At 34.7% G+C, this 22025-nt stretch overlaps 1 protein-coding gene across 2 annotated transcripts in view; it reads left to right on the top strand.

Annotated features, from left to right (window-relative positions):
* Positions 1–22025, top strand: part of RBPJ (recombination signal binding protein for immunoglobulin kappa J region) — a 114479-nt gene that overhangs the window by 21817 nt on the left and 70637 nt on the right. For both annotated transcript variants that reach the window (XM_036763249.1, XM_036763250.1), the window contains exon 2: positions 18253–18433. In XM_036763249.1, coding sequence (XP_036619144.1) covers positions 18417–18433 — 17 coding nt within the window. In that variant the 5' untranslated portion in view covers positions 18253–18416. The remainder of the gene's footprint in view (positions 1–18252; positions 18434–22025) is intronic.

The raw sequence follows: 22025 nt of genomic DNA, 5'->3' as shown, positions 1-22025 counted from the left end.
CTGCTATAATCTAATACCTTAATAGCAGATTGTCTTTGATGGCCTCTGGAATGGGACAGGCAGATTCTGCCCCTTTTGTGAAGTTCAACAGTTATTTACCACTTGGCTAACTTTTTCTGTTCCAAAGAGAAGCATATTCCAAATGCTTGAATCTGCTGGAAAGCTAATCTTTGGATATATGATATATTACTTTAACTACATATCTTGGTATTTGGGGCTGTCTTTTAAAAAATATTATTTAATATTTTATTTTTTCCCAATTACATGTAAAAACAATTTTAACATTCTTTTTTCCTTCAAATTTTGAGTTTCAAATTTTCTCCCTCCCTTTGCTGCCCCCTTATTTAGAAGGCAAGCAATTTGACATAGGTTATACATGTATAGTCATGCTAAACACATTTCCATGTAAGTCATTCTGTGAAAGAAAACACAGACAAAAAAACCCCAGGAAGAATAAAGAAATAAAGAAAAAATATCTCTGATCTGCATTCAGGCTCTATCTGTTCTTTCTCTGGAGATGGACAGCACCTTTCATAAATCCCCCAGAATTGTCTTGGATTGTTGTATTGCTGAGAATATCTAAGTTATTCATAGTATATGAATATTATATTAATATTATATAAATTATATGAATATTATATAATATTGCTGTTACTTTGTACAATGTTTCCTGGTTCTGCTCATTTCACTTTGCATCAGTTCATGTTTTTCTGAGAGTATCCTGCTCATCATTTCTTAAAGCACAATAGTATTTCATCGCAATCATATACAGCAACTTGTTCAGCCATTCCCCAGTTGATGAACATCTCCTCAATTTCCAGTTCTTTGCTACCACTAAAAGATCTGCTATAAATATTTGTGTGTGTGAGTGTGCGTGTGTGTGTGTGTGTGTGTGCGCGCGCGTGTGTGTGTGTGTCTGTGTCTGTGTGTGTGTATAGGTCCTTTTGATTTTTGTTTTTTGTCTCTTTGGGATACAGATCTAGTAGTGGCATTGCTTGATCAAAGGGTATGCATGGTTTTCTAGCCCTTTGGGCATAGTTCCAAATTGCTCTCCAGAATGGCTGAATCAGTATACAACTGTACCAGTAGTGCATTAGTTTTTAATTTTTCCCCATCCTCTCCAGCATTTGTCATTTTTCTTTTCTGTCATATTAGCCAATCTGACAGGTATGAGGTAGTAGCTCAGAGTTGTTTTAATTTGCATTTCTCTCATTGATAGTGATTTAGAGCATTTTTTAACATGATTGTAGATAGCTTTGATTACTTTGTCAGAAAACTGCCTGTTCATATCCTTTGACCATTTATCAGTTGAGGAATGGCTCTTGTTTCTATAAATTTGACTCAGGTTTCTATGTGTTTGAGAAATGAAGTCTGTCTTTCATGATATAAGGACCCTATGGCATTTCCTAGAGGAGACTGCCTAAGATATCCTGTATTTCAGTTTTGTTAATCAGCCCTCATGGGTTTTTATCATCTCTTCAGACAATTCCAAGATTTATATATCCAGCCCTAACTCCTCTCCCAAGTTCCAATCTCATATCACTTATTTGACATGTTAAATTGGATGTCCCATAAACATCTCAAATTCAGTATTATCTTATTTCCCCAAACCCTCCCCGCTTTTAAATTTCCCTATTACTATCGAGGTCACATACTTCTTATCACCCCAGCTCTCTTAACCTATGTCATCCTTAACCCCTTTCTTCCACTCACTAGTCATATCCAGTCTCCTGCTGAATCTTGTCCTTTCTTTCTTTACAACCTTTCCTAAAATGCCCCCTTATCTCCACTCACACAGTTGCCTGCGGTATTGACTTTAATCATCTCTGTACTGTTGCCGTAGCTTTGTGGGTGCACTCATTCTCTTTTAACCTTCCCCCTCACCCCCACGTTGAGCTCCTGTGATTTCTTGTTACCTCCAGGATCAAATGTGAAGTCATCTGTTTGACATTTAAATCCTTTCACTTACACACATCTCCCCTACCCCTTGCCTTTTCTGTGTCTACCTCCCATGCCTGTAATATTCTCCTTCCTCACCACTACCTGCTGGCTTTCTTAAAGTCAACCCAAATCTTGCCTTTTATAGGAGGCCTTTCCCTATTACTTGCCATTCCTTTTTCCTGAGATTACCTTCCATCTGTTTTGGCTATCATGTATGTACATGGGGCTTTTTTTTTTTTAACATTATCACTTCCTTTAGCACATGAGTTTCTTGAGAGTTGGGACCAGTGTTTTTGCTTTCCTATGTATGCTGAGTGCTTAGTGTAGCGCTGGCATTGAATAAGCACTCAATAAATGATTGTAAACCAATTGTAATAGCAGGATGACAAATGCTTGTAGATTTATTAGCTTAAGCCAGCTGTAATTAGGAAGGTAAGCTTGAGTCACTTGCTTTCCTAAGGTAAGTTGTAGGGGGAAGCTGAGGTGGGGAAAACATAGCAAGCATAAATTATTTAACAGTTATTTGCTAATTTCAGGGTTCACAGGACCATAGGATTTAGAGCTTGAAGGACCTTAAAGTTCATTTAGTCCAATTCTTTTTTTTTACATATGCAAATGAGAAAATTGAGATCCAGAGAGCTTAATAATAACAAGTAATTTATAATGCTTTAAGGTTTGCAAATCACTTTACACATGATGATAATAAGCAATATTTTAGAGCACTTTAAGGTTTGTAAATCACTTTGTCTGTGACTGGTCTAAATCACTTGGGCTATTCTAAATCCAGCACACATTGGCTTTTTTTAGAACTGTGGGCATTTGACTGATTTGATTTATAATCTGATCCTGGTATGTAATATCACTTTGAACAGCATTATTTTGTTTGATTAGCAAATATTTTAACAGGAACAAATATATTTGTATCAAATTTTGATTATGGTTGTCAGAGGCCTTAGTGGAAAGATCACCAAATTTGGAATCAGAATATCTGGGTTTAAATACTGATTCTGCTATTTATTACTTACAACTTTGGATAAGTCATGTCATTTTTCTGGGAGCCATTTTCGCCATCATCAAAGGAAGGGGTCTTGAATTAGTAATCTTTAAGGCACTGTACATTCTAGACTGTATTATCTTATGAGTCTCTTTGAAGTACAAGTATTTCAGGATATTGAGTATTTCCAGGGTGCTATGTTAGTATACAGCCTGAGAACTTTTGATAAAGTTTTTTGGTGCTGAAATGTACCAAAAACATACAAGTTAGGAGTATATTTTTCGAACTCCATTTAATTTAAAATAAATCAAGCCTCTTGCTTGTAAAGTTAGAATAGTTTATAATGCATGTGTACATGCAGTTGCTTCAGCTACTTTATCACAGTAGTTGAGATGTTCTTTGCATTCTATTTTGTTTGCTATAGCCTTAAGTTGACTTTGCGAACTTAAGTTAAGCCCTTAAGTTATTTTTGTGATCTTATTTTTTAAATATTTGAAGCTAATTTTTAAAGTTAGACCTAACTGCTGTTTGCTTTTTATTCATTATTAGGGCATGGGAAAAAAAAAACCACCAAACATTTAAGCTATTGGCACCATTTAAAAATGAATACATGGGGCAGCTAGATGGCACAGTGAGTAGAGCACCGGCCCTGGAGTCGGAAGACCTGAGTTCAAATGCAGCCTCAGACACTTGACACACAACACACTTACTAGCTGTGTGACCTTGGGCAAGATACCTAATCCCAATTGCCCTGCCTTCCCCACTCCAAAAAAAAAAAATGAATACACACAGACAGACATTCAAGATCTCATTTTGAATTAGTACAGAAGAGACCAGTTGTCCAGATAATCATACCTTGCTTCAGGAGGACATTCCTTGTATCTTTTACTCATTCTGCAGACTATCCTAGCACAGTGAATAATAAATAATAATAGCATGCACATAGAAGTTACTTCATAAATGTAGTGATAGCACCTAGGGTAACTGCAAATTTGAATAAGATTAAGTTATTCCCTTTAAAAGGTATCATCTTAATTGGTACTAAATCATGACTTTAAAGATTTGCCTTCATCCCAGGAGTTCACTATTTTTAACATTGCCTTTACTATTTTTATTCAGTATTAACAGATTATTTGCTAAATACTACTTCACATTTTGTCCTGCTTTTTTGTTGTACTCTTAACATACAATTTGCTTGTAATTCATTTTTCCTCCTTCATTCTCTCATCTCTCCCTTGAACCTTTCCTCCCCACCTTTTTGCATCACTTCTATCATTTTCTTCATTAACCACTGTTCTGCTCATTCCCTTAGCCTCTCGTTACCTCACTCTAAGTGAGTACATGAAAAGGCCTTAGCCTAAAAGGGCCAGGTTCTCCCATTGCAGCCTGGGTCATCTCCAGTCATCCTGATGAGTATCTGGTCACTGGATCCAGATGGCTCTGGTGGAAAAAATGAGGCTAGTGACCTCCCTCACTCAAATCAAAGTCAACTGCAAGTCATGTCATCATTTCCCTGATGCCATGGTCGTCTTCGAGAACGAAGGAAAAACAACACACAACACAACAACACATTACCTAGACTTTTCCTTCCCGTCTTCATTATAGAAAAACTATTCTGAATTTAGCAAACACTTCCAAAAGACCATTTCTATGTGTAAAGTATAACAGAAAAGAGGGATTTTAAGTGGAACTGTAAGTTCTTATTATGTATATATTTTTTTAAAAGTAGAAAATAAATCAATGTTAACTTTCAAAGCTGCCCTGCTTCTCTGAGTTTCCTTCTGAACTTTCTTTTCTTTTCTGTGAATATCTTTAAATGCTTCAGTTCCTTCTTTTTAGTTTTTGATAACACTATTACTAGCTTCTTTCTCCCCTCATTTCCAAATCTTATCCCCATTGGAAAAATAGATCAAAAAATCCTGTAACAGGTAAGCATAATCAAGCAAAACAAATTCATATATTTTCCAATTCCAAACTTGCATGTTTCATTCTGCACTTTGAGTCTATTACCTCTCTGTTGCAGACAGACATCTAGGTTCATTATAGGTCCTCTATAAAAAGTATTTTGTCATTACATTGATCAGAATTCTTAAGTCTTTTAAAGTTGGTTTTCTTTGCAATGTTGTTGTATAAGTTATTTTCTAGGTTCTGCCCACTTTTGCCTTCATCAGTTCTGTTTCTTTTTGAAATAGCAACCCTGAGGGTCTTCCCCTCTCAACTTGATTTTTTTTTTCTTTTTTCTAATTCAAGGGGCCATCCCTTGACTCACTTCTTAAAGAAGCCTATTCACTGAATGGACATTACCTCATTCTAAGTGAGTACATGAAAAGGCCTTAGCCTAAAAGGACCAGGGTCTCCCATTGCATCCTGGGTCATCTCCAGTCATCCTAATGAATATCTGGATCCAGATTGCTCTGGAGGAGAAAGTGAGGCTGGTGACCTTGCACAGTCCTCCCTTACTCAAAGTCAACTGCAAGTCATATCATCATTTCCCTGATACTATGGCCCTCTTCAAAAATGAAGGACTAACAACACAATAAAAAAAAAACAAACTTTTCCAGGGTTCTCTGAAAGAGTTCCTTTCATAGTGGCTTATGGTATAGTAATTCCATTATATTCATATACCACAATTTGTTTAGCCATTCCCCAATTGATGAGCACTCCCTTAGTTTCCCCCTTTTTTTGTCATAACAAAAAGAGTTACCATAAATACTTTTGAACACTTGCACTGTTGTTGATCTCTTTGAGGGTCTAGGGGTATCACTGATTCAAAAACTATGCACAATTTAATGACTTTTAGAGCATAGTTCAGAATTGCTTCCCAAAAGGACCAGACCAATTCATAACTCCATCAGCAATGTATAAGTATGCCTATTTTCCTGGAGCCCTCCAATGGACATATTCCCGTTCTATGTACTTTGCCAGTGTAATAGGTGAGCATCTCAAAATTCCTTTAATTTGCATTTCTCTAATTATTAGTAATTTGGATAATTTTTTTCATGTTATTGATAGACTGGATTTTTTCCTTTGAGAACTGTCTGTTCCTGTCCTTTGGATACCTTTACTGCTCTCCATATTTCATCCATTTGCCCCTCTTTCAGTCCTTTACTGTTCATAATCACTAATGGTTACAGAAATGCAAATGGAAAGAATTAGGAATGTTTTTATTATCAGCTCTAACAGCTTATATCAAATTGGCAAAGGTAATGAGATGACAAAAACTAGATGTTGGCGATGTGGGGAAAAAAAAGCAGTTCCCTGCTGATGGAAGCTGTGAGTTGGTTTAATCATTTTAGATATAATAAGAGGTAGAATACTGCTCACACTTTCTGACCCAGCAGTTCCTTTTTCATGTTTATATTCTTTATGGATATTATTGACAGGAAGAAAAGACCAATCTGTTTAAACAAAACATTCATAACAATACTATTTCTAATTTCAGAAAACTAGAAATAAACAATGTCTCTTACAATTGAAGAATAGCTAACTAAATTGTGGTATGTAATAATAGCAACAATAAGGAAACTGTGGTACGTTTTGAAAATAGTTTTCATCCAAAGTAGTTAAAATGCAGTTCTGTGAAAATAAACTTGTAAAAAAATTATTATTTAGTTAGTTTCACTTATCAGGGAATGAATGATTTTTCTAGATAATGTACTTCAAAATTTTACTGTAATTTGGTTTTGGATAGAAAATAAACTCAGCCATTTACCATAATGCAATATAGAATAAACTTTGGTTTAATTTAGGAATTGCAAGTTGCAGTCCTCTTTATAAGAATGTACTACTTTTATTTGTCCAAATTTCATACAGTGAGAAAATTGCTCTCAATGCTTCCACATATACATTCTTGAACATTTGTGTCTTTGTGCTACCAGTTTTGCTGTATAAATCAGTTTGTGCAAGAGTTTTTGCTTGTTTAGGGCACAGTGTTTTCAACTTGAAATTACATGCATACTAGAGAGGTTGAAATATACATATATTACATAGTGGTACAGTGGATAAGAGTAATGGCCTTAGAGTTAGGAAAATCCGAATTCAGGTCCTGCCTCAGATCCTTGCTAGCCAACCCAAGTCACTTAAACACTGTCAGCCTCTATTTCCTCATCTGTAAAATGTGAATAATAATAGTACCTCATAGGGTTTGTGAGGATCAAATGACATCACATATGTGTTTTGCAAATTTTCGTGTCAAATCAGGTCAACAAGCATTTATTGAGTATTTACTATGTATCACACTGTTAAGAGCTACTAATACAAATAAAAGCAGAAAACAAAGATAGTCCCTGTCCTCAAGGAGCTTACATTCTAATGGGGAGAAAGACTACAAACAAAAAAGCTGAAAAGTGAAGGAGAGTTAAGGGGAAGGAAACGTAAGTACCTGGCTTGGTAGAGAAAGTCCAGAGAGTCAAGAGTGCAACCTGGAGAGCAATAAAGAAAGGGCCAGCTAAAGGGAGGTTCTAGAAGGAACTAAACAATCAGAGGGAGAGGCCACAGGGGCAGAAGTTACTTCCAATGTAAGAAGTCCAAGAGTGGAATGAGCTTTCAGGTTCCTGTAGCATAGTAGAGAAAGTCCAAGGAGTCAGGAGTGCAGCTTAGAGAAGAAGAAAATCAATGCTATATAAATACTAGCTATTGTCACTATTTTTTATTATTATTGTTACCATCAACAGTATTGGACTATTCAACATGGTGTCTTGTACAAGTGAAGAGTGTTGAAACATGTTTTAATTTATTCTTACTGTTATCTAGCTGGATAATGATATGTTGTAAGTTTAGATATCTAAGATTATTGTCCAGTTTTATCTAAATAATACTATATTCTTATGCACATCAACCATATTAGTTTGATTGCTGCACATTAGCTACTCATTGAAGTATTTAGCCAATACCATGTCACATCATCTCTGATTGCGACAGTTCAGTATGCCTCCCTTTATACACAATATGTTTGCTATATATTTTGGATATAATCTTAAAGATAAGTAAAGCATTACTTACTTTTTCTATGTATTATTTGTATTCATATTCATGGTGATTATTATGTGTATATATACATATATATATGTGCAAAATTTTCCCTGCAAAGTTAAATATAATTGAAATATTTTAGTTTTTAAAGAGTTAATATAAGACAAATCATGTATGAATAAATTCTTTTAAGGAGCATTTTAAATAACTTAGCTATAGTTAAATTTAAATTTTTTTTTAACTTTGTAAGAATGATTTTGGCCTGTTTATGTATTTAGTCATGATTGTTTATATTCTTCCCTTCAACTTTTAAATTTTTCACAGTTAATGTGTATATTTTTAGAAGGGAAAGCAATCTGAGAAATAGAAAACAAGTAATTTCCATGTAAAAAAATTATTATAAAAGGAGAAATTAACTTTCTTTTTTTGTAAGTATAAAATTGACCCTTATTGGGTTGGAATATTTTTACAGAATTTTTAAGCTTACGAGTTGTTCATTCTTTTATCTTTAGGTAGAAGCTCAATTTTAAAGTCATAAACTTTCCTTAATATTTCGTATCTCCTCTTTTGGTTCTTCATAAAGTGATTGGTTAAAATTGAACAGGAGATGAAATTTTTTCATTTAGATAAGGTCATAAGAGTAAGGCTATAGTTTCAATCCCTATGTAAACTACATTGCTATATGCAAAGAATGTATGTTCCCTTGTCACATAGGCTAACTTTGATCAGCCATCTCAAAATATATGTGATTAGGGTGAATATGTGTATTTGTCACTCAACTTTTATCTGTAACCAGTACTGATTCCAGTCACTTCAAAGTTCTACTGATAAATATAAGTACTCAAATATATTTGATCTTAATATCACTAATGTTGATGTGAATAATTACACACACACACAAACACACACAACTTTCGTTGCAGAAAGCAACTTGCATATCCCTTAGGAAGGCTTATAAAAATAATGCTTGGTTTTGTTCTAGTTGGTGAAAATTCTGTACAAGTGAGCTTGCTTGTGCGCTGATCTCTTTCCAGGAAACAAATGCCATCTATAATGAATGTATTTGATTGAGTATTATTTGAATTGTAGTTAAGAATGCTAAGCTTTTTGGCCTTCCATCAACTAGCAATTGCCCTTCATCCTGAACCCTTCTCACCCCCAAAATCCCAACCACTTAAACCCTAAACTGTCTGTCACAGCTAAACAATACCCCAAGAGATACAGGAGCTATAACTAGAGTGGACAGTGCTCTGTGTGTGCTTTGTATGTGTGTGGCTCAGGCAACACTTTTAAGTCTCATCTCTAGGCCTGAAGACTGAGAGTCTTATTTCTCACATTGCTCTCATTTTAACAAAATTCTATTTCCATATATTATTCTGTATGGCTTTTAACTCATCATAATGTGATTTTTTACCAGAAGTGTCTTTCCTAAAAAATAGATCAAGATTTATGCCTTAAACTTTAATCTTAAACCAATCAGCATTTGAAAATAGGAAAAATAAAGGGAAGGTATATGAAAAGTGGTAAAGGTAAATTTTAATCGGATATAAATAAATACTAGGAGTTGAATGAGTTTTTTCAGGTGTCATATTGAATAAATATACAGCTGTTCTTTTTAGCTTCATTTGTGTACTTACAGGTGATGTTAGTCTTATTTGTGGAGGAAGGTAAGTTTACAAGTCATCCTTGTTTATTGGCCTTTTAGCTCTTTTCCTTTACCATTTTTCAAGTAGCATCACTTCCATATTATTGCAATATATGAGAAAGACTAACACAGAACACAACAATTCTCCTTAAATAATCTCCTGGTAAGTACTTTATAAATGTTCTAGCAAATTACATATTGTTTAGCTCTGCCAGCAAATTAATGATCAGCATAGTATGCATATTTAAAATCTGATCATTAAATACTAGACTTTTACTAAGAATTTCATCTTTTTCCTTTGCCCAAAGTCTAAGAAGTTGGACTGATTTCAGTTTCATTTCTGCTTCGCTTTGGTGCTAGTAAAATACTGACTTGGCCAGAGGTAGAAGGGGAAATAACAGATGAGAAGGCTGAATAACCTACAGATTACATATCCTCAGCTCTCAAATAATCAAGTTGACTGAAAATTTTTTCTCTTTTAGAATGTCAGAATGTCTTTGCTATACTTAAAATTCAGTGTTAATAGATATATATCACAATCATCTTTGCTTATTCTAACATAAAAAAATTTATCAGCTTAACCAAATATTTTTGTCAAAATGTTAGTTTTCAATTCAGCCTTGGGTAAAGGATTACCACAACCTTTGTTCCCCATGCAAAAAATTTCACTCACATCTCTGCCTTCTTTCTGATATCCATTATTAGGTTAACTGGAAGAAAGGGTAGAACAGCATTAAAACTATAAACGAACATTTAGGAGTTTACCCACAAATACAATCATTGCCAATGAAGAAATCAGTATTTATATGTATGTACACACACACACGCACACACACACACACACACACACACATATACACACACGCACGCACTTTTTTTTTAAGTAAGGTAATTAAAAAGAAGAAATCACATTTATTTAACTGCCTTTTTTATAGCCTAGTTTGTATAGGAATCTATTAATATACATGTTTAGGTTTAACATTTAAGTTAAGATTTGGAATGTATTTTAGGAAAAAAATGTCTTATCAGAGTAATACAGAAATGAAATAAGTTTCCCTATCAATTGCAGGCTGGACTGCCACCTTTTGGGGATGCCATAGAAAGGATTTCTACTGGAGGATAGGTTGGACTAGATGACTTCTAACTTCTCTTCCCTCTCTGAGATTCTGGGATCCTAGGCATTTGTATGAATTTAGTTATTTTATTGTGTCCTCTTTTCCTGGCCTCAGACCCCTATCCTCAGCCATCTTGGGTTAAGCAGTGCCTGTGATTAGATAGAGTATTACTTGTTTTATAGATGAGGAAACTGAGGCTCAGAATGGTTAGGAAGAGGCCGGGCTCTTTCACTACAATACACTTAAGTAGACAGTGCTTTTAAAGATAAAAGATACTCTGCTAGAGTTTGCCTTACTGAATTTGGATGGAGTAACCAATCTGTTTTTCATAATTGTGTTTACCTTTACTGTGAGACCCCATAATAAGGCTGAAATTTGTGGCTCCTTGTTTTCAGTCCTGAAGTTATTACTATATTAAGTGCCTCATTGTCAATTTTGGTCCCATATTAACTTGTTTTACAGTAATGAAGCTAAAAATTGGGAACGTTTAAAAGAATAGAGCTCCACCAAGTGGCGCTCCCTTTAAAAAAGAAAACACCCTTTCCTTTCCCAAAAGTGATACGGAGAAAGTATCTTTTTTGTTGTTGTTGCTAGTTTTTATTACTAGTTCAGAACTACTGATTGTATATTTAGCCTCTTAAACAGTTGGTACTTAGTAATTTTTTTAGTATTTGGTTGGATTTAGAATTACGATACTAATGTTTTAAATGTCAGACTTTTTTCTAATTCCTATCACTATTTAGATCTCTTCCTGTTGACCTTAAGTTTTTAAAAAATAGTCTGTAGAAGTTGATATTCTAAGAACATGTAGAGTTTCTCATTTTTAACAGTGGGAGGGTAGCTTTAAATCATAGTTAAGTATTTCCAAGTAGTTAAGAACAAGAGTGCTTTTAGGTAAGTATCCATAGAATATGTGTCTAAATTACTTGGTCACCCATATCCTGTCTTTTCTTAGAATCAAAAATTCTTAAAAAGTTGGAAGGCACTATTCTAACATCATCCACTTCTTTCATTCTCTTTTTAAATCATGATCAGGTCACATTTTTTTCTGAAGCCAGCACACCACCCATTATACCTATCAAACAAACTTTTCCAAAACTTATCCTTCATAAATTTTAATATTTCTGACAAACCTTGAGGGTAGTCCTATCCATTCAAATGTCAGCTGAATTTTGTGACAGTCTGGTTTTAATCATAGAATTAGAAATCTTCTCATCTAACCCTCTCATTTTATAGACCAGGAAATCAGTTCAGAGCAGTTAAAAGGTGTACTTGAGGTAAATACAATACAGCTAATTGGCAGATCTCAGTCTAGAACCCAAGACAACTGTTCTTCCCACTAACCTTATTCCTTAGGTGTTTTACACTTTTTGCCTATTAAAAGTCCATTTCCCCCGTCTGATCATACTAACACCATGCTGCAAAAGTATTTTTTTTAATTTAAATTTATTTATTTAACATACTTGGTTTTCAGCATTGATTTTCCCAACAGTTTGAATTACAAATTTTCTCCTCATTTCCACCCTCCCCCCCACTCCAAGATGGCATATATTCTGGTTGCCCTGTTCCCCAGTCAGCCCTCCCCTTTATCACCCCCCTCCCCCCTCATCCTCTTTTCCCTTCCTTTCTTGTAGGGCAAGATAAATTTCTATGCCCCATTGCCTGTGTATCTTATTTTTTAGTTGCATGCAAAAACTTTTTTTTTTGTTTTTGAACATCTGTTTTTAAAACTTTGAGTTCCAAATTCTCTCCCCTCTTCCCTTCCCACCCACCCTCCCCAGGAAGCTGAGCAATTCAACCTAGGCCACACATGTATCATTATGTATAACCCTTCCACAATACTCATGCTGTGAAAGGCTAACTACATTTTGCTCCCTCCCAACCCATCCCCCTTTATTGAATTTTCTCCCTTGACCCTGTCCCCCTTCCAAAGTTTGTTTTGATTACCTCCACCCCCATCTGCCCTCCCCTCCATCATCCCCCCCTTTTATTTATTTATTTTTTTTAATCTTCCTCCCTCTTCTTTCCTGTGGGGTAAGACACCCAACTGAGTATGTATGGTATTCCCTCCTCAGGCCAAATCCGATGAGAGCAAGGTTCATTCATTCCCCCCTCACCTGCCCTCTCCCCTCCTCCCACAGAACTGCCTCCTCTTGCCACCTTTATGCGAGATAATCCACCCCATTCTATCTCTCCCTATCTCCCTCTCTCAGTATGTGCAAAAGTATTTTGAGTTATGTCTGTATAAGTTTGCCTTTTAGAGTATTCTAAAAGACAATACTCATTTTTAGTAGAAACTGCTTGCTCTAACAGGAATCCTGACTGTTCCTTGATGCTTGAACCCTTTGCTTTTTGATGCTTGCACTATTTTTCCCTTTGATATATACGGTAGCTGAGGATTTTGGCTTTGACTTTCCTGGGACTCTTCCTTTGTGGTTTTCTTTTAGAATGTGATTGCTAGTGGCCCAATGAATAGAGCATCTGGTCTGGAGTTAGGAAGACTTGAGTTCGGGTTTGGCCTCAGATACTAGCTACATGACCCTGGGGGAAAAGTCACTTCATCTAAGCTTTCCTAAGTTTCCTCAACTCTAAAATGGGGAGGATTGTTATGAGGATCAAACGAAGATACTGTAAAGTGCTTAGCGCAATGCCTGGCATATAGTAGACATTACATAAATGCATATTCTGTTCTGCCTTGCCCTTTTGTTCTAACAACTCTGGGCAGTTTTCACTTATAATTTCTTGAGATATTGTATCAAGCCTTTTTTTTTAATGATCGTTTTCAGAGACTGTGATGATTATTAAATTATCTCTTCTTGACTGTTTTCTAAGTCAGTTTTTAATATAAAATATTTTGTATTTATTATATTATTATCTTATATTACTATATTACCTTATCTTATTATATCTTCTCATTATCTTTTCTTGTATTTTTAAATCATTTGATTTTGTTCTAGTATTTTTTCCTCCCTCGTGGAGTCATTGATTTCTTTTTCAGGAAATTTAATTCTTGAATAAGATTTACAACTTTCTTTTCCAAACTATTTATTCTCCCTCCCTCCCTCTATAAGAATAAATAAACTATTTATTCTTATATATTTCTTGTATTATTATCTTATTTTATTTTATATTATCTTTTCTTGTTTTTAAAAATAATTTGATTTTTTTCTGATATTTTTTTCCTGCTTCATGGAGTAATTGATTTCTCTTGATCTATTCTACTTTCAGGAAGTTCACTTCTTGAGTGAAATTTACAATTTTTCCAAATGATTTATTCTCCTTCCAGTTCTTTCCTCAAGAACTTTTATTACTTTTTTTTTAAAAATCCCCATCTTCATTTAGTCAGGTACGCAGATCATTCTTGTTAGAAGTACATTTTTATCCTTTGAGCTGCTGCTTGCAGTTGTTACAGAGTTACTCCTTTTGGAGGACTCTGTAGTTTTGCAGTAATTTTTTATATTGATCATTGTTTCCTTTGATTTACTCATCTCTAGCTTTAGTTCATGAATTGGGGCTTTGTGTAAGGCTTCACTTCCTGCTATGCTTTGGTCTTGCCCTGGTTTCCTGTGCTGATTTCTACCTCCCTAGGTTACCCCACCCCCTCTATAGATTCTTGAGATTCAAAGCCCTGAATCTTCAGGTCTCTCTGTGGCACCTCAGAAGATGATTCTAGGGACCTCCCTAGGATTGGATTGTCCAGGTCTGAGGGCTTGACTGTGACTGGTATGACTGTTGCTGTCTACCACTTACAAGGTGTCCACACTGGGGCTTTTGCTGAGGAGCCCTCCATTCTTGAAGCACCTGGACACAGAGCCTTGCAGGATACGCATGTCCCTAACCTCTTTCTGATCAAGCTGGAAGGCTACCTAAACTGGTGCCTGCTTTGCTGGTGGTCCCCTTTCCTATTGCCCTCAAGATTCTGGTTAGATTCCTTTTTCAATTCTGATGTGGAAGAAGTCACTTCCTATAATTTCTCTTTGGATATCTTGATCTTTATTTCCTCTGGTGAGAACCTCAAGGGTTTTTCTGGAGCCAGAGTGGGCTGGGTGATCTGCCTCCTTCCTAGTTGTAAATTTCAGTTCAATTGAATTTCATCTCCCATGCTCCTTTGGGAATTTTGTGTGAGCGAATTGTGTGAGTGACTATGAACTGAGGTGGCTTTTACCTTTGGGCAAGTCCTTTGTCTTGCTGGCCTCTTTATTTGCACTTGAGCTGTTCAAGTTCAACCTGTCTTCTAGCCCCCACAGACTTTTCTGCTTTTTTCTGGGGTCTCACTAAGGTACTGTCCCTCTTACACAAATACTAGAAGAAAACATCCCTTGCACTCCTGGCATTTACCTTCTATTGGAAAACATTCACAACTAAATGTAAAATATATACAAAGTCAGCTGGGAGGTACTGGAGTCTGGAAGATCAGGAAAAGTTTCCTTTATCAGGAAAAGTTTCCTTTAGAGGGAGCTACTGATTTCGAAGAGGCAAAATTTTAAGTTCTCAGGTAGACTTTTTTAGTTGATAGGATTTAGAGCTATAAAATTACCTTAGAAAATCTTTTTATGTTAGACATGCCAAATGTGTCACTGTAATGTGGAGATTGATTTGAGTATTGAGACTTTTTATGTCCACTAACATCCAAATTATAGTATTTAGAATTAGTTCCCTTAACTTCAAAAGTAATTTAAGGGGCAGCTAGGTGACACAGTGAGTAGAGCACTGGACCTGGCGTCGGGAGGACCTAAGTTCAAATACAGCCTCAGACACTTGACACACTTTCTAGCTACGTGACCTTGGGCAAGTCACTTAACCCCAATTGCCCTGCCTTTCCCCCTCTAAAAAACAAAAACAAAAACAGATTTAAGAAAGAGATATAAAAATGGTCATTAATTATTTTTACTGTGGGACTGTGAGATTTTAATTAAGTCAGCATAGAGAAGGATGATATTTTGTAGTTTTTTATACTTTAAAAAAGCCTTACCCAATTACCCATTTTCTGTCTTTGGTCTTGGGGCTCATGGAAGTGTCATATCAAGATTATATAATTAAATATAATGTGGTATTTCACAGTAGATTTTCTTTGAAAAGGTATTTTTTGTTTGTTTTTACCAGCTGTGGAATTGGTTTATAACCAAGGCTTCTTAACTTAGGGATCCACAAACCACCATCCATGGGTAGATTTCAAGGGGACTGTGAATTTAAAATTGCATCTTTATTTTCACTAACCTCTAATTGGGCAACTCAGTGGTACAGTGAATAAAGTGCTGGACTTGGAATCAGGAAACTCATTTTCCTGAGTTCAGATGCAGTCTCAGACACTTGCCTAGCTGTGTGACTCTGGGCCAGCCATTTAACCTTGCTTGCCTCACTTTCCTCATCTGTAAAATGAGCTGGTGAAGGAAATGGCAAACCACTCTCAATATCTTTGGGAAGAAAACCCCAAATGGGGTTAAGAAGAGTCAGACACAACTGAAAAACGACTCAATAACAGCAAACTGAGATTTAGCATTTCCTTCAGTTATGAATTTTTTTAAAACTACATTATTTTTAAGAAAGACTCTATAGTATCGCCTTCTAAAGAGATTCATGATACAAAGGCTAAAATCCCTTGATTTTAAATGTGTTCAGATCAGTACACTTAAACATGAACATACCTCCTACTGCCTAGTGGCTCAATTTTGCAGGTTACATTTAATAAAATTAAGAATGTAATGAATTGACGACGGTCAATAAAATTTAGAATTTCCCAACCATTTTCTCTTTGCCTTTTTTCCAGACTTTTTTTTTAATACATATAGTATGCCTATTACACTCTGTACATGTATTTGCCCATATTTGCTTATGACAGTGTTACCTGATAAACGTGAATGAGACTAGTTTTAGCTCATGAAAGTGCATTTGAGAAATATTCCTGTGCTGCTTATAAAAAAAAGTACTGATTTATGAAATCCTGCTCATCTTGTTCAACTTGAGGTGCATCAGTCTCCTTTTTAAGTATTTCTCCACCCACCTCCCTAGCCCTTACCAAAAATTGGAAATGAATTTTTCTTCCTTGGACCTTGCATAACGTTTTATGCTTAAGGTTACATTTTATTTAGCATTATAGTTTTGTATATTTTATATTACTGCATATTTTGAGTGTGTGTGATTTTCTACTACTCCATGGGGAGAGGTGGGAGGAATATTAATTATCTTTATATCTTCCCCAATACTCTGCCTGTACTTTGCAATAAGTATTTAATAAATGACTACTAAATGAATAATGAATACTTTAGCTCTTCTCTAAATATATAATTCTAAAAGGTTTGCTTGGCACTAGAGTTATTTTCTATGGGAACATGTCTCCATTTTAAAAAATAAAAAAGTCAATAAATCTGAATATAAAGAGTAGTTTGAGAGACAGTTTGTAAAGCAGTGCTTTTTTTTTTTAAACTAAAATTTATTTGGTAAAAGGTGATTTTTAAAAAAAAAATTAGAATACCAGGTTGTAGTACCTAATGATGGCAGCCTTGTGTAATATTTAAATTTGTTGTTAATATTTTATTTTGGGTTGTCTTTTAGGAATTTACTTTCAGTCTCAGAATAATGTTTTCTAACATCTATAAAGTAAATTTTTTTGTCCTGTGATTTTTATCATATTCCATATCATTTTTAAATAGAAATAACTTTATCTCTTATAATCTACCTAGTCTTATTTTTTTCTGGTCGTCAAAATTCTTATTTAATGTTCAGTTTCATCACACTTACCTTGATTAATCAGAGCTGATCTAAAACATCATTATTTCCTTTATGATAAATGTGTGTGTATATATGTATTTGAGTAACTGTTAGCTCAGTTTTGTCTCCCTCCCTGTAGACCAAATTCCAACTTCCTTTTTTTAAACATAAAAATAGATATGTAGTAGACTAAAAATAGGAATTATAAGTGAAATTTTTTCTTATTGCTCACCCCCCAAAAATGAAGCATGGTTTTTAATGAGAAAAAAAAATCTACCAGTCCACATCATCAAAAATCAAGAGATTAACATTCAAACTCTTATATAGATTTTGCTATCTCTGAGTTAGCATTTGTATAGAATGCTGTAAGAAGGAAGACCTTACCAACTGAAATTTTTTCAACTTGTTAGAAAGTGTACAAATTTAATTCAACACAATTTCCGCTTTAGGAGGAGATCTGTATCATTTCCTCTTACAAAAAAATTTGTATCTGTGAGAGAATACCTGCCTGCAAAAGTGCCATACAACTTTGGGCCAAATATTTACTCAGAGTCTGACCACTTTGGCCTGAGTGATCTGTTCTATTTTCTTTTGTTGATGGAGAACGTGAAGCAACAATTGAAGTTCACGCCACTTGCCAGGATTCTAAAATGAGACTACAGTTAATCACAGATTATAATTTTTTAAAAATTACCATCCCTCCGAAGACTATGGCAAAACTTTGCTCCTATACACGTAATAGTATTTATTTAAAATGATAGTGTTTCATATTAGCAGCAGTTTATTTTTCTTGGTCATGGCAGTTTGTTTAACACAGTTCTCTAGTGTTTTAACATACTAACACTTAAAGTCATTTTTTTGTTTTTGTTTTTTTAAAGTTATTGAAATTTTGTATGAGACTGACATTGAAATGGAAGCATTATAGTTCTTCGGAGCCATTATGATCTCCAAAGGAAAGGAGAATGATACACTGGCTGAGGTGTTTTGAGGTGCATCGAAGTGTGCCGAGCCGTGGCTCACCTTAACATGTTCTTGAAGTACCATGGCGTGGATTAAAAGGTATGGCTTGGAAACATCCCAGTGACCCATTGTTCTTAGGTCATTGACAGTGTAAATCCCAGGCTTTGTTAGCAATAATTACTGAGTATTCTAAGGTGCTTTATTTTGTGGATTGTAGATACAGTTTTGAGTCTGTAGTATTAGCATTTTGTATTAAATGTATAACTGCATGCCATGCTGTAGAAATTCAAGAACTGAATTAAAAATAGCTATCGGAATTATTCAACTATTAAATTTTATCTAATTTTTAAAACAGTTAATGAGCAATAACTTTTTCATCAAAAATTCAGAGCAGAACTCTTTTAGGTTGTAACTAACTTTTTGGTTCAGAGTGCAGATTAGTTTCTTTGCTTCAGTGCTGTCATTTGGGTCATAAGTAAATCTGATTATTCCTCTGGAGGCCAGAACCATGGTGTATACTGGTTTTGTTCCACGTATAAAGAAAATGAGTGATTCATTATTTTTAGTATGTGTGTTGTTTTATTCACAGATGTATGTCTTATTAATCATAATTCATGTGTTTGTGGTACTTGGTCTTACTGTTGTTTGTGGTTAACAATAATGGTAATTCTAGGTACATGGTACACATAACCACTGAAAAATGTTCAGGCTTTTATGTTTCTGTAGTTTTACATGAGTGATGCAATCCAAACCATTTTAACTCTTTGAAACCATGGAAAATCCCTGATTTGGTAGTGCATATTTATTGCCAAAAGCTTTCCTAAAGGTAGTAAGATATGAAACAACTCTGGAAAAATGTTATATTTATGAAGGTTATGCAGGGTGCAAAATTTCTTATTTTTAAGTAATAAAGAACAGTGTATGTCAGAGGCAGATAGGAAAGTAATTCATTTCAATTTGATTTAATAGAATATCCCAAATCTCATCAAATCACATATTTATTGGTGAAACCATCTTATTACAAAATTATTTTGATATTTCAGTAATTAAACATGTTTTGGAGCTGTTACTAAATTCAAGACATTCTCTTTTGTAGTGACAGTGCCATAGGTTCTAGAATGTTATCTTTTAAAATTAATCTACTTGATAATTGTTGGTCATTGATCTATGTACTTGCTGTATCCTTTTTAATGATCATACTCCCCAAATTCATATTTTATGAAAGAAATAATTAAGTCATATTTTTTCTTTTCCCAAAAAGATAGCTCTTAAACGTCTACTTCTTTTCTTCCTGCTTAATTTACAAAGCTTTTCAAGCACTATGCAGTATTCTGATATTTTTGGAAACCAATATGATAATAACTTCTTGAAATAGTTAAGGTCTATAAATCTATAGCCTTTTTTTCCTTCTGACTCTTAAATTTCATACTTTGGCTTTTAATTCCTAGTGAATGAGTTCTGTCATTGCTGTTATTGTTGCCTCCTGTATCTCTGTGCAAGTAGCAAAAATAAATTCTGATTCAGTTCTAGTAAATGTTTTAACCATTCTTTACTGGAAAGACATAGAATGCATTCTCCTTGGATAGATTTTAAAATTTACTTGGGCAAAAACAAAAACACAAAAAACTAAGCTAAATAATTTTTTGATTATGTTAACAATTAAAAAAAGTTAGAAGTAACTAAAGTATATTTGGAAGTCATATGTAGGAAAAATTATGAGACATTCCATATTTTTAAAGGATTAGATTTTTCAGGTCATTTAAAATCTTTTTTGCTAAGGCCATGGGAATATTCTGAATTCAAAAGACTGAAGTTTCCCTTTCTAACACTGCACATCACTTTTTTTGGCTGGGGTTCGGGGGTGGGTTCAGATCTACTTATGAGTTAAATGACTTTTATAGGCTGGTGACATTTAGTGATACCTTGTAAAATTATGTCAGTGTTCTTACTATATGGATAATATTGCAGTGTCCAAGACTGCTTTAAGAAGTAATTGAGACCATCTGAGAAATTTGGTTTTTGCAGGTCTATTTTGTGAGCTCAAAAAAAGTTAATGGTTTTATGAGGAATTGGGTAAGGTTGAATGGGTATTTTTTCTGCAAAGACTAAAACATTTTCAAATTTGCCACTCATTTCCATATTTAAAATGTGTCTTGGATTTTCCTAGATCTATAACAAGCATTTCTATTTCTTGTTTTAACACAGAAGCTGTGAGATCCTGCATGTCCATATAGGATCATAGGAACAAAGACTTAGAACTGGAAGGGTCATTAGAGATAATATTATTTAATCTAATTCCCTCATTTTATTACATCAGTAGAAGTTAAGTGGCATATCCAACTTTTTGCAGTAAGTGACAGAACTGGGATTTCAATGAAGATCTCATTTTAAATCCAGCACATTTTCCATTGTGCTGCATTGCCAGCAGGCAGGTGGGGTAGATAGCTAAGTATGACTGTCAAAGGAAATATTTACAGGGTTCCCTCAATCCAAGGGCAAACAAACCACTAAACGTAGCCCACAAAGTGTTTTGGGGAAAAACTTGTGATTTCGTTAATTTAAGAAATTCTCAATGAGAAATCTCCTTCTGCCACTGTAAAAGATCGCCTATTCTGCAACTTAGAGTTGTATAGAATTGTCTGGGCTACTGAGAGTTTAAGTAGGACTTCATAGGGTCACACTCTTAGTCTCAGAGGTGAAACTTGAACCCAGGCCTTCCTAAATACAACTTAAACTCCTTATAAATTATCCTATGCCACCTCTCTTGTCCTCTTATCACTTAATTACACTAACTAAGGGGATTAATTTAGGGGGAAAGTGAAAAGTCAGTAAATAATTCAGCCATAGATTGGGTAAGGTTTTCATATGGAATATTTTAACACTAAAGATAGCTGTTAAACTTTTTTTTAAAAATCACCTTTTTTCTGGCACTTTTCTTCCATTTATATTTATATTCCATAATATTTTTCAGACTTCTAAAAACTGTAGTAAAGGAAAAGCTATATAGAAGGAAAAAAGGAGAGAAAAACTAATGTATATGCCTAATCCATTCTTCAGCTTTAAGTTGAAGGCCATTCCCTTTGCAAGGGGAAAATGAAAGGGCTATGCCTTATATTTCTGAATTTTCCTATGCCTCTGGGGTTGTAATAATAATTAGCATTTATATAGTGCTTTAGGGTTTGCAGAGCACTTTACAAATATCTAATTTTATCCCCACAAAAAAACAAATTTGAGGAAACTCAGGCAGACAGCTTAAGTGACTTGGCCAGTCACATAGTAAGTGTCTGAGACTAGATTTGACTTCAAGTCATCCTGACTCCAGGCCTAGTACACCACCTTAGCTGCCTAATCATAGGACTCTTGCCTCTGACCTTGTCTTTGCCTCATCTTATTAAACATTAGCACTGTCCCTCTTCTCTACTTCTTCTGTATTTCTAATCCTGAGCCTTACGATTCTTTCTACAAAAGTACAAATGAAGTTATGACAATGATAGGGTCAAAAACTCCTTCAATTATGCTTCCGTTCTACTTGGCATTCTCTTTGGTGGTAGAAGGAAGCAGCATTGTTTCTGAGCAAGTTCATATTCTTTCATATTTTGTTCTTTTGAAAGTTGATGCCTTCTGAATGATGTGTGTGTGTGTATTTACCATAAAGAGCTGTAGCATTGGCCAAGAATTACTACTACCCATT

The sequence above is a fragment of the Trichosurus vulpecula genome, chromosome 6 (genome assembly GCF_011100635.1).
Source record: "Trichosurus vulpecula isolate mTriVul1 chromosome 6, mTriVul1.pri, whole genome shotgun sequence".
NCBI lineage: Eukaryota > Metazoa > Chordata > Mammalia > Diprotodontia > Phalangeridae > Trichosurus > Trichosurus vulpecula.
This window is presented reverse-complemented; position numbering and strand designations above follow the sequence as displayed.